This window comes from Chiloscyllium plagiosum, unplaced genomic scaffold (genome assembly GCF_037043375.1).
Source record: "Chiloscyllium plagiosum isolate Xiang-an unplaced genomic scaffold, Cpla_swu_hap1 HiC_scaffold_41, whole genome shotgun sequence".
NCBI classification, from domain to species: domain Eukaryota; kingdom Metazoa; phylum Chordata; class Chondrichthyes; order Orectolobiformes; family Hemiscylliidae; genus Chiloscyllium; species Chiloscyllium plagiosum.
The window spans coordinates 43,021,190-43,035,159 of record NW_028270179.1 but is presented as its reverse complement, the minus strand read 5'-3'; the positions used below and the strand labels follow the sequence as shown (position 1 = coordinate 43,035,159).

The 13,970-nt window shown below is 46.4% G+C and overlaps 1 protein-coding gene across 1 annotated transcript in view; it reads left to right on the top strand.

Moving 5' to 3' along the window:
* The first annotated feature begins 2,410 nt into the window (after positions 1-2,410).
* LOC122546720 (myc-associated zinc finger protein-like) overlaps positions 2,411-13,970 on the top strand; it is a 33,481-nt gene continuing 21,921 nt past the window's right edge. Inside the window, exons 1-2 of the mRNA XM_087981926.1 lie at positions 2,411-4,104; positions 4,335-4,996. Coding sequence (XP_087838052.1) covers positions 4,072-4,104; positions 4,335-4,996 — 695 coding nt within the window. The 5' untranslated portion in view covers positions 2,411-4,071. The remainder of the gene's footprint in view (positions 4,105-4,334; positions 4,997-13,970) is intronic.

The window sequence follows — 13,970 nt, the reverse complement described above, 5'->3', positions numbered from 1 at the left end:
AGGGCGTCAGGGCGGGGTCAGGGTGAGCCGCCATGTTCCCGCCGAGAGCGGGTTCCGTTTTGTAAATAAAGGAGCCGCCGCCGCCAGAGACCGAGACCGAGAGAGAGAGAGGGATATAATATAATATAATATAATATAATATAATATCACAGGGAGAGAGGGGGAGCGATATAATAATATATTACAGGGACAGAGGGATATCGCACAGTACAGGGGGTGGGGAGAATATAATATCAGGGGGAGGGGAGTAACACACAGAGAGAGATATAATATAATATAATATCACAGAGTGAGGGGGAGAGAGAGGGAGGGGAGGGGGAGAGAGAGGGAGGGCCAGGGGGAGGGGGAGTAACACACAGAGAGAGATATAATATAATATCACAGAGAGTGAGGGGGAGAGAGAGGGAGGGGAGGGGGAGAGAGAGGGAGGGCCAGGGGGAGGGGGAGTAACACACAGAGAGAGATATAATATAATATCACAGAGAGTGAGGGGGAGAGAGAGGGAGGGCCAGGGGGAGAGAGAGGAGGGCCAGGGGGAGGGGGAGTAACACACAGAGAGAGATATAATATAATATCACAGAGAGTGAGGGGGAGAGAGAGGGAGGGCCAGGGGGAGAGAGAGGGAGGGCCCAGGGGGAGAGAGAGTAACACAGAGTGATATAGTACAGGGGGGGAGGGGGTGATATAGTACAGGGGGTGGGGAGAATATAATATCAGGGGGAGGGGAGTAACACACACAGAGAGATATAATATAATATAATATCACAGAGTGAGGGGGAGAGAGAGGGAGGGGAGGGGGAGAGAGAGGGAGGGCCAGGGGGAGGGGGAGTAACACACAGAGAGGAGATATAATAGTAATATCACAGAGAGTGAGGGGGAGAGAGAGGGAGGGCCAGGGGGAGAGAGAGGGAGGGCCAGGGGGAGAGAGAGTAACACAGAGTGATATAGTACAGGGGGGAGGGGGTGATATAGTACAGGGGGTGGGGAGAATATAATATCAGGGGGAGGGGAGTAACACACACAGAGAGATATAATATAATATAATATCACAGAGTGAGGGGGGAGAGAGAGGGAGGGTGAGGGGGAGAGAGAGGGAGGGCCAGGGGGAGAGGGAGTAACACACAGAGAGATATAATATAATTATCACAGAGAGTGAGGGGGAGAGAGAGGGCCAGGGGGAGGGGGAGAGGAGGTAACACATAGAGAGATATAATATAATATCACAGAGTGAGGGGGAGAGAGAGGGAGGGGGAGTAACACAGAGTGATATAGTACAGGGGAGGGGGTGATATAGTACAGGGGGAGGGGTGATATAGTACAGGGGGAGGGGTGATATAGTACAGGGGGAGGGGGTGATATAGTACAGGGGGAGGGGTGATATAGAACAGGGGGAGGGGGTGATATAGTACAGGGGGAGGGGGTGATATAGTACAGGGGGAGGGGGTGATAGAGGAGGGGGAGTAACACACAGTGATATAGTACAGGGGAGGGGGTGATAGAGGGAGGGGGAGTAACACACAGTGATATAGTACAGGGGAGGGGGTGATATAGTACAGGGGGAGGGGGTGATATAGTACAGGGGGAGGGGGTGATAGAGGGAGGGGGAGTAACACAGAGGGAAAGTAATATAGTATAATATTACAGGGAGAGAGGCAGAATAACAGGGAGGGAGTAATACAGAGAGAGAGTAATATAGTATAATATCGGGAGTGGGGGGGGAAGACAGGGATAATTGAGAGAGGGAAGAATATAATATTACAGAGTGAGGGGGTAATAGAGGGGACAGAGGACTAATACAGAGGGAGAGAGATATATAATATTACAGAGAGTGAGCAGGGAGAGGGAATAATATAGAAAGGGATAGAGGGAGGGGTTAGTAATACACAAATATAGGAAGAGAAGGAATAATATATATAGATAGGTCAGGAGTAATACAGGAGAGGGAATAATAACAGACGGGGGGAGTAATATATATATAATATATATATATATATAGAAAAATAATATCGGGAGAGAGGGCTAATAGAGAGTGTGGGGATAGAATAATAATATAAAGGGAGTGAGACAGGGAGTAATATAGAGAGGGAGGGTGGAGTAATACACAAAAAATATATACAATATAGGGAGAGAGGGAATAATAATATAGGGAGGGACAGATAATATCGGGGAGGGAGAAGGAATAACAACAGAGAGAGCGACAGAGGGAGGGGGACCTAATGCACCCGAATATATAGGGAGTGAGGGGAGAAGAGAGGGATAATAGTGAGGGGGAAGAATAATATAAAGGGAGGGAAAGGGAAAAATAATATAGAGAAGAACAGGGAGGTGGAAAGGGGGCGTGTAATACACAGGGAATACATAGGGAGTGAGGGGGGGAAGAATAATATAAAGGAAGGGAGAGGGAAAAGAGGGATAATAATAGAGGGAGGGAATAATATAGAGACGGAGAGAGAGGGGGAGAACGGGATAAAAATAATATAGAGGGTGAAGTAGTATACAGAGTAGAGAGAATAATTTAGAGAGGAAATAATATAGAAAGGGAGAGAATAATATGTATAGAGAGTGATAGAAATAATATAGAGACACGGAGAGAGAGAAAAATAATAGAGACAAGGAGAGGAATAATAGAGGGAGAGGGGGACAAAAATAACATACAGCAAGGAGAGAGAAATTATAGTGGGAGAGAGATTGGAGAAGGAGAAATATAAATATCACTCAGTACAGGGTTAGAGAGGAAAGGGCTGCAAATAATATCCAGTGTAGAAAGAGAGGGAGATAATCTAATACAGGAGAGAGAGAAATAATATAGAGAGAAGGAGAAATATCAATATTACATCCAGTAAAGGGTAGGGGGAGAGGAATATATTATAAGGGGAATAAAAGTAGCACAGAGTATAAAGAGAGAGTAGGATAGGGAGAAATAATAGAAGGGGAGAGAGTGGAAAAAATAGAGAGGGGAGAGGAATGTTACAGAGACTGAGGAGAGAGTGGAATAAAAGTATTATAGAGGGATAATATAGTGTAAGGAAAAATAATAGGGAGAAGTGAATACAGGAGAACGCGACAGGAATACAAATTGTACAGTATACGGAGAGTAAGATAAACATAGTATCTCTAGAGAAAGTAGGAGAAGGAGGAATAAAATAGGAGAGAAAGTGAGAGGGGAAAGAGGATTATAAATTCAGTATAGCGAGAGAAGGGATAAATGTACTGTAGAGGGGGGAAGAGAGAGAGAGATCAATAATATAGAGAGAGCTGGGCCCATTTCTAAATAAAGCAGCTGCCAGAGAGGAATAAATATACAAGATAGGGGACTGAGAGAAATAACAACAATATAGAGATACAGAAAGGGTAGCCAGGGATAGAAAATAGGGTGGGGGGAGGAGGAGCAGATTCTGTCTGGAAGTAAAGGATCGACTGCAAAGAGAGAGAAATAATATTACTCTACGTGGCAAGAGAGGGATTTACATGGGGAAGAACACAACACAACAGAGGGAGTGTGTGTAGAAATAGGATTGGAGAGAGGGAGATACAGTAATTGGAGATTACAGAAACAGTACAGAGATAGGAGGCTTTAGCAAACTAAAATAGTATATAGTGTATATAAAGGCAGAAATAGATACAGCACAGAGTCAGGAGAGAATTATTTTATCTAGTACAGACAGAACAACAAATAGATGCAACATAGAGAGGGAGATTGGAAGTGATAGAGATACTGTACAGAGAGAAGAAGATGCATCTAGTATAGAGAGAGGTGGAGAAATACAGGACAGAGATAGTGTGGAATATATAGATACATGCTGTGTGGAGGGAGAAAGGGAAGAAATATAGACAGTGAAGGGAGATATAGAGAGAGAGTCCAGAGACTAAGAAACAGGAGAGATTGAGATAGAGGGAAAGATAGATAGTCAGGGATAGGAGTACAGGAAGAGTGAGAGGTGGGGGGGGGGAGGGGGAGAGACTGCAGGGGCTGTTTGAGAATAAAGAGCTAAGAATAGAGAGAAATAAAGATTGAAAGACAGAGGGAGAAAGGAACATAGAGAGAGGGTGAGGGAAGCTGTGAGGACCGCCATGGAGGCTGCTTGGAACAGCTTCATCTTCCCGGTGAGAGAGAGGATTGTGAATACGGACAGAGATTGGGGGAGGGAGTCTCTATCACCCCTCCTTGGCCCCCCCCCCCCACCTTTCCTCATTACCTACCTCCACCACATCCCTCCCCTTCCTCCCCCAACCCCGGTGAGCAGAGCTCAGTGCTGTGACTGGTTTTGTGTGTTGGTTCTTGAGAAGCTAAGACCCTCCCACATTGCTCTCTCTCTCTCTCTCTGTCCATGCAGACAGCTGCTGTGGATCAGACGGCTGGTGTCCAGGCCGACCTCCTGCCGATCCTGACTGCGGCCTCTGTCTCTCAGGAGACCAGCCGTGGTGTCGGAGCCTCGGATGGCCCGCTGCAGCAGGAGAGACCCAAGGAGCCGCAACCCCAGGCCCGGAGTGGACCAGGACCCGAGCCGGACAAGGGGAAGGCCAGGGGCAAGGGACCCTTTGTCTGCCCGCTTTGCTCGAAGGAGTTCAAGAACAATTACAATCTGCGAAGGCACCAGCGTACCCACTCGGGAGGGGCTAGGAGCCAGCTACAAGCTGCCTCGGCCAACCCCAACCCTCCCACCATGGTGCCCATGGCCCTCCTCAGTATGACCATGGCTGGAGTAGGGGGTGGCCTGGGGTCAGCCGAGACAGCCTCCCAGCCGGCGGGACCCTCCCCGTCTCCCGCCCGGCGCATCCGGAAGGAACACAGCTGCGAGCTGTGCGGGAAAGCTTTCCGTGACATCTACCACCTGAACCGTCACAAACTCTCGCACTCGGACGAGAAGCCCTTCGAGTGTCCCATCTGCCAGCAGCGCTTCAAGCGCAAGGACCGAATGTGCTACCACGTCCGCTCGCACGAGGGTGGTGTCAACAAACCCTACCTGTGCAATCACTGCGGCAAGGGCTTCTCCAGGTAGGTCAGACAGCTCTGCGCCCGTTTGCCAGGAAAACCATTCCCCCCCCCCCCCCCCCCCCCCCCCCCACATGGCAGGCAGCTTCTCTCCCCTCAGATGAGGCTGTACACCGTACACTTTAGGCAATAAAAAGAAAACCACGAGGAGGATGGACTGGGAAGGCAGTTAAGAGTCATGGAAACAGGCCCTTTGGCCCAACTCACCCGTGCTGCCCAGTTTTCACAATTTATGCTAATCCCATTTGCCTGCGTTTGGTCTACATCCCTCCATACCTATCCCATCCTTGTACCTGACGACCAAATGTTTTTTTAAATGACAAAATTGAACTCGCTTCCACCACGACCTCTGGCAGACTGATCCCCACACTCACCACCCTCTGTGTGAAAAACTAATTGTCCCTCTGGACCCTTTGGTCTCTCCTCTCTTCTTAAACCTATACCCCTCTAGTTTTAGAATCCCCTACCCTGGGGAAAAGCTGTCTGTTATCTACCCTATACTGGCCTGTCATGGTTTTATAGACCGCTATAAGGTCGCCCCTTGGTCAGGGGGTATAAGTCCCAGTCGAGCTAACCTTTTGTTGTAACTTAGACTTTCCAGCCCTGGTAGCAGTTCAATGGTCCTTGTCCACAGGGTTCCCGGAGGTTATTGTTTTGGATTTGCAGGACTTGTTGCACCGCAGTGTTTTGTATAATTCACTCGTGAGACGGGAGTGTGGCTGGCTGGGCCATAATTTATCCCCTCGTCACTCTTCACCCTCGAGAAGGTGGGGATGAGCTGTCTCCTTCAATGCTGCAGTCCACGTGCTGTGGGTTAGTGAGGGAATTCCAGGATTCTGACCCAGCCACACTGAAGGAACAATGAGGAATTTCCAAGACTGGATGCTAAGGCGCTTGGAGGGTGAACTTGCAGGGAGGTGGTGTTCCCATGTATCTCCTGACCCTTGTCCTTCTGGATGGAAGTGGCCGTGGGTTTGGAAGGTGCTGTCTGAGGATCTTTGGTGAATCCCAGCAGTGTACTGAGCGTCAGTGGGGGAAGGAGGAGGAGGTGTTTGTGGATGTGGTGCCTGTTTGTTATGGACCAGACCAGGCCAGACCCCCTCAAAATATTTTAAGAATGTAGGCTAGACACAAACCTTTTCTCTTTTTTTTTAAAGGCACATGTAAGTGCTGTGTTCCAGATGCAAAGCAGCCGGTCTAATGACTCAACGTTAAGCAAATCAGTTTATTTAAGCGCTATGGTTAAAATAAATAAAAGAAAGAACCACTTAGAATAACTTAACTGTAGAGAAAAACTTAACCAAGTAATAGATACAGTGACTATTAAGAAAAATAGATTTATCTCACAGGTAATCCAGCTGCAGGGAGAAACCCTTACAGCTTCAATCTGCAACCTCATGGTCTGGCATAGCCCCCACTCAATCATTAATATCAAGCCAGGGATCAACCCTGGTTCACTGGAGAGTGCAGGAAGGCATGTCAGGAGCAGGAGCAGGCCCACCTGAAGGTGAGGTTTCAGCCTGGGGAAGCCACCAAACAGGACTACTTGCATGTCAAACAACATGAGCAGGAAGTGATAGAGCGAAGCAATCTCAACACCATCAGATCAGATCTGAGCTCTGCAGTCCTGCCACATCCAGTCGTGATTGGTGGTGGACAATTAACAACTCACTGGAGAAGGAGGCTCTACAAATATCCCCATCCTCAATGATTGAAGAGCCCAGCACATCTGTGGGCTCTTTCACAGCAATCTCCAGCCAGAAATGCTGAGTGGATGATCCATCTATCTCTCTCCGCTGGTCCCCAGCATTTCAGATACCAGTCTTCAGTCATTTCGATTCACTCCACGTGATATTGAGAAGCAGTTGGAGACACTGGAAACTGCAAAGGCTACAGGCCCTGACAACATTCCGGCAATAGTATTGAAGACTGTTGCTCCAGAACTTGCCGCTCCCCCTAGCCAAGCTGTTCCAGTGTAGTCACAACACTGACGTCTACCGGACAATGTAGAAAACTGCCCGGGTATGTCCTGTACATTAAAAAACAAAATGACAAATCCAACCCGGCCAATAACTGTCCCATCAGTCTCCAGTGAAGTGATGGAAAATGTCATCAACAGTGTTATCCTGCAGCACCTGCTCAGTGACACCCAGTTTGGGTTCTGCCAGGAACACTCAGCTCCTGATCTCATTACAGCTTTGGCTCAAACGTGGACAGAAGAGCTGAATTCTGAAGGTGGGGTGAGAGTGACAGCCCTTGACATTAAGGCTGCATTCAACTGAGTGGCATCAAGGAGCCCTAGCAAAACTGGAATCAATAGGTATCAGGGGACAAATTCTCCGAGGGTGAGTTGTTGGAGGTCAGTCGCCTCAGCTCCAGGACATCTCTGCAGGAGTTCCTCAGGATAGTGTCCTAGGCCCAACCATCTTTAGCTGCTTCATCAATGACCTTCCCTACATCATAAGGTCCGAAGTGGGGATGTTCGCTGATGATTGCACAATATTCAGCACCGTTCGCCGTTCCTCAGATACTGAAGCAGTCTGTGTTCAAGTGCAGCAAGATCTGACAATATCCAGGCTTGAAAAGTATGGCACTGGGAAAGCACAGCCGGTCAGGCAGCATCCAAGGAGCAGGAGAGTTAACGTTTCGAGTGTGAGCTCTTCTTCAGGAGTGAAGGGGCTCAAGGAGTCTGGGAGATAAATGGGCGGGGGAGGTGGTAGCTGGGAGTGCGATAGGTAGGTCAGAGACGAGGGTGGCGCGGGTAGATGGGAAGGAAGAAGGACAGTTCAAGAGGATGGTGCCAAGTTGGAAGGTTGGATTTGGAATAAGGTGGGGAGAGGGAAAATGAGGAAACTCCGAAATCAACACTGATCCCATGTGGCTGGAGGGTCCCAAGGTGGAAGATGAAACATTCTTCCTCCAGGTGTCGGTTGGCTAGAGTTTGGCAAGTCCTGGGCTGCCTCCATCGCCAAATTCTAGCCACCTGGGGGAAGAACACCTCATCTTCTACCTTGGGACCCTCGAACCTAATGGGATTGATGGCGATTTCACCAGTTTCCTCATTTTCCCCTCCTCCTCCTCCCCACTCCCACCCACCTTACGCCAGATCCAACCTTCCAACTCGGCACCGCCCTCTTGAATTGTCCTACCTGTCCATCTTCCTTCCCACCTATCCCGTCCACCCTCCTGTTTGACCTATCACCATCACCCCCCTCCCACCTTCATCTACCTATCGCATTCCCTGTTATCATCCCCCAGAGCCAACCCCCCCCCCCCCCCCCTCCCATTTATCTCTCGGCCCCCTTGGGTCCCTTCATTCCTGATGAAGTGCTCAGGCCTGAAACATTGACTGTCCTGCACTTCAGATACAGCCTGACTGGCTGTGCTTTTCCAGTACCACACTTTTCGACTCTGATCTCTAGCATCTGCACTCCTCACCTCTTCATATCCACGCTCGGGCTGATAAGTGGCAAGTAACATTCACACCACATAAATGGCAGGCTGTGACCATCACCATCAAGAGCCAATCTAACCACCACTCCTTGACCTTCAGTGGTGTTCTCATGACTGAATGCCCCATTATCAACATCCAGGGAATTATCATTGACCAGAAACTCAACTGGACTCACCATATAAACACACTGTCTACAAGAGCAGGTCATAGACTACTACAAAGATTAGGAAATTCAGCAGCGAGTAACTCATCAGATCCTCCAAAGCCAGTCCCTCCATCGACAAGGCACAAGTCAGGACTGTGAGGGAATATTCCCACTCGCCCTGAATGGGAGCAGCTCTAACAACAACACTCAAGAAGCTCAACAGCACCCAGGACAAAGCAGCCCCCCCCACCCCACCACATCAAATCCACGAACATCCACTCCCTCCACCACTAATGCTCAGTAGCAACAGTGTACTGCCTACAAGATGCACTGAAGAAATTCACCAAAGATTCCTCAGACAGCACCTTCCAAACCCACAACCACTTCTATCTAGAAAGACAAGGGCAGCAGATACTTGGGAACACCACCCCCTGCAAGTCACTCACTATCTTGAAATATATCGCCATTCCTTCACTGTCATTGGGTCAAAATCCTAGAATTCCCACCCTAAAGGCAATATGTGACAACCCACAGCAGGTAGACTGCAGAGGTTTAAGAAGGCAGCTCACCAGCACCTTCTCAAGGGGTGACTACGGACTTGCAATAAATGTTGGCTCACCAGCGACACCCCACATCCCACAGAATAAATCTTTTTTAAAAAGTGCTTCCCAACTTATTCCCACATATCTCCCATTGTAATTATAATGCCTCTTCCAGGTCCTTTTAGTTTATCTCTGGAAAGTAACTCAATAACCTATCCCAATTTTTGAGAACTTCCTCATCATCCAATTTAATGTAAGAAATGTCCAATTCCGAATCCTCTGAGCTTGGTTCTTCACCTTATGTGGTAACCAATAATAGTCTCCTTTCGCTTTCCTTCCCTGTCAGACTACCTTCTGAGCATATTCACGTGGCACACTCAGATTTCTTTCCATTTGATGAGGTATCAAATAATACACCTCACTGAATTCTCTTCTGATTTGATACGGTCCACTAAACCATTCTTTTAAGGATCACCTATCCCTGGAAGTAACACTAACAATTACTCTCCGTTAGCGAAATTGCCAATTTTTGATTTCTTGCCTGCTTTCTGTTTCGTCACAAGCTGAGCTGCTTTTAAATGCTGTCTAGCCAACTCACCAGCTCCATTTAATCATTCCCTAAAATTTGACACAGAATATAAAAATGTGGTCTCTGAGCTTTGACTCACCAGTTTCCCCTTATTTATTTCAGTGGTCCTCATACCCCACGCGCAAACACTCATCCAAATGGAATGAATTTGATAAATTAATTTGGTACATAAATGCAAAAAGTCCAAATGGAGTTCCTTTATCCCAGTCATCTGGATATTTTGACTATAACATGGTCTTCCAGGTTTGAAGCTCCTGTTCTAATGTTCCCTGCAATTTGGAATGATGGATTTCAGTTATTTGATTTCTAAGCTATCCATAATTTCCTTGAATATCTTTGAAGTAAACGTTGATCCTTGGTTTGATTGTATCTCTGCGGGTAGTTTGTATCCAGTGAAAAATTTGAGTAACTCTTCTACAATCCTTTTACCTGTGATATTGCTTAATGGAATGGCCTCTGGAAAACCAACAGATACATCCATTATGGTCAGCAAAGGCTGATTCCCACTTTTTGTTTTAGGTTGGGGTCGTACGCAATCATTTAAGATCCTTGTAAAAGGTTCCTCTGGTGCAGGGATGGATATTAAGGATGCTGGTTTTATTGCTGCCGGAGGCTAATTACCTGACATACGACATGTCTGGCGAAATTTACCACATCCTTGTGCAGTCCAGGCCAATAAAAACGTTTTGTATTTGGCTTGAGTTTTCCTTACTCCCAAATGGTCTCATATTAGAAATTCATGTGCGACCTACATCACCTTCTTTCTATAACCCACTGGTAATACAACTTGGTGAACTTCTGCCCATTTCTCATCTGTGTGAAGATATGATGGTCTTCATTTCTTCTTCAAAGTGTCATTTTTAAGATAATAGCATTCTGGGATGCACTCAAGATTCTTATGTGTACATTTTTTGGCACAATTACTTTAGTTTTTCACCTCTAAACTTTGCGGTTTTACACCTTTTCACCTCTAAACTTTGCATTGGTATTCACCGAGGAGAGGGACATGGTGAATGTTGAGGGATAAATCTTTGGTTACTCTAGGTCAAGTCAGCATAAGGAGGGAAGAAGTGTTGGGTATTCTAAAAGGTGTTAAGGTGGACAAGTCCCCAGGTCCAGATGGGATCTATCCCAGATTACTGAGGGAAGCGAGAGAGGAAATAGCTGGGGCTTTCACAGGTATCTTTACAGCATCCTTGGACATGGGGGAGGTCCCAAAGGACTGAAGAATTGCTCACGTTGTCCCCTTGTTTAAGAAGGGTAGCAGGGATAATCCAGGTAATTACAGGCCTGAGTCTGATGTCAGTGTAGGGAAGCTGATGGAGAAAATACTAAGAATATATACCCATTTGAAAGAAAATGGGCTCATAAGCAGCATAGTTTTGTGCAGGGAAGGTCATATCTTACCAACCTAATGAGAGTTCTTTGAAGAGGTGACAAAGTTGATTGATGAGGGAAGGGCTGTAGATGTCATATAGATGGACTTTAGTAAGCGTTTGATAAGGTTCCGCATGGTAGGCTGATGGAGAAGGTGACGTTGATAGTGTCTAGGGTGTTCTAGCGAGATGGATAGAAAACTGAATGGGCCTCAGGAGACACAGAGTAGTGGAAGGGAGGTTCTCAAAATGGAGACCTGTGACCGGTGGTGTCCTACAGGGACCCGTGCTGGGGTCACTGTTGTGTGTAATATACCGAAATGATTTGGAGGAGAGTATAGGTGGCCTGATTAGCTAGTTTGCAGATGACACTAAGATTGGTGGAGTAGCAGATAGTTAAGGGGACTGTCAGAGAATACAGCAGAATATAGATAGCTTGGAGAGTTGGACAGAGAAACGGCAGATGGAAGTCAATCTGGGCAAATGCGAGGTGCTGCATTATGGAAGATCTAATTCAAGAGCGAAGTATACAGTAAATGGAAAAGTCCTGGGGAAAATCGATGTACAGAGAGATCCATTATTCCCTGAAGGTGACAGTGCAGGTCAGTAGAGTGATCAAGAAGGTGTACAGCATGCTTCCCTTCATCAGACGGGGTATTGAGTACAAGGGTTGCCAGGTCATGTTACAGTTGTATAGAACTTTGGTTCGGCCACATTTGGAATACTACGTACAGTTCTGGTCACCACATTACCAAAAGGATGTGGATGCTTTGGAGAGGGTGCAGAGGAGGTTCACCAGGATGTTGCCTGGTATGGAGGGTGCTAACTGTGATGGGAGGTTGAGTAGATTCGAATTATTTTCATTGGAAAGAATGAGGTTGAGGGGCGACCTGATTGAGGCGGAGTGCAGACAGGGTGGATAGCAAGATGCTTTGCCCAGAGTGGAGTTCCAAATGAGAGGGGAAAAGGTTAGGGAAGATGTGTGTGGAAAGTTTTTATGCAGAGGGTGGTGGGTGCCTGGAACACATTGCCAGCAGAGATGGTGGGGGAGGAAACAATCGCATCATTTAAGATGTATCTAGACTGATATGCGAATGGGCAGGGAACAGAGGGATACAGATCCTTAGAAAATACGCAACAGGTTTGGATAGAGGATCTGGATTGATTAGATTACAGATTAGATTACTTACAGTGTGGAAACAGGCCCTTCGGCCCAACAAGTCCACACCGACCCTCCGAAGAGCAACCCACCCAGACCCATTCCCCTACATTTACCTCTTCACCTAACACTACGGGCAATTTAGCATGGCCAATTCACCTAACCTGCACATCTTTGGACTGTGGGAGGAAGTGTACGCAAACACGGGGAGTATATGCAAACTCCATACAGACAGTTGCCTGAATTGAACCCGGGTCTCTGGCACTGTGAGGCAGCAGTGCTAACCGCTGTGCCATCGTGCCGCCCACACGCAGACTTAGAGGGCTGAAGGGCCTGTTCCTGTGCTGTAATGTTCTTTGTTCCAAAAATGGCAACTTTGTTTCAACCATTCCATCAAACTTGGTTTCTGATAATTATACTTCAAATTTCTATTTCTGTATTCTTTGATTTATCCACCTGTTTCAACTGGTGGCTTTGTGAATTAGTTATCACACAATCAGAAAAAAATCCCAGGATATACTTCCTGTAGTATCTCAGTTGCCTGAGTTTCCACTGGCTTTTCAACCACAGTAGGCAGCATGCCTACCTGTGATCCAGCTATATCATTACCAAAGACAAATTGTATTCCTGAAGCTGAGAGTTCCTCCAGTACTCCTACCACCCTTTCTCCATTTTTCATCGGATACTCCAACCTCACTACACAATCGAGCCTTTCTCATCTCACCATGGATTCCACATACTAGCCCGTTTTCTGGCAATAGTCCTTTTGAATTACACATATCCTCGTCTCTCAACATCAAAGACTGACATGATCCTGTATGTCTTAATACTGTAACTTGCTGCTCCTGACCTATGTGAGTCAACCTTACCTTTACAAGTAAGTTGTTTAAGGAGATCTGGCTCGCTCTTCTCAACCAATCTGCAACCAGGTTGTACATTCTTTTGCAGCTTCTTAGCTTCACTGCACTTTCCTTTATCACTTCAGAGCTCACTGGCTTATCCATTTTTCCCATATCTGTCTTCCCAGTGCTTTTTCTAAACCACCAACACTGTGACTGCATGTTCTTACTTTATTACAGTGAAAACACTTGAGCTTTTTAACTTCTCTTTCCCCCTCATGGGTTTCCTTTTTACCCTGTGATAAACTATCTTGGTCAATACGATCTCCTTTTCCCTTACCACCTGAAGATTTCTCTTTTCCCCAATTCCTATCCCTCACCAACTGAAATTGATTCTGGAAGCCAAATTTTAATTTGCAAATCAACTCATAATCATCAGCCATTTTTGGCTGCTAATCTTATCGTTTTTATTCTTTGCTCACTCACATGAGTTCTCATTACTTCAGGGAGTGACTTTTTGTACAGCTCCAAAATAATTGTGAAACGTAACGTTACGACACAGTGGTGAACCACTCTGTCAATTAAGCCGAACCTCCAGAAAAATCACCTCGTATCACAGTCTGTTAAAATATGAGTTTCAGAGAGCTCACAAATTCTACTATTTAAAGAAAATAACATCAATTTATTTTTTAACTCTAAAACTGAACATTCAACAACAACTATTCATAGCTCTAAGCCCCCTTTCTCTTAATTGCTTTATTATCTGCATCAAACTCTACAAGAATATGCTGTTCCAATAAGACACTTATTAAAATTGCATCAATTTAATTTCAATACCACACATCCATTATCATCATTGGTGTCTGTCGTCTT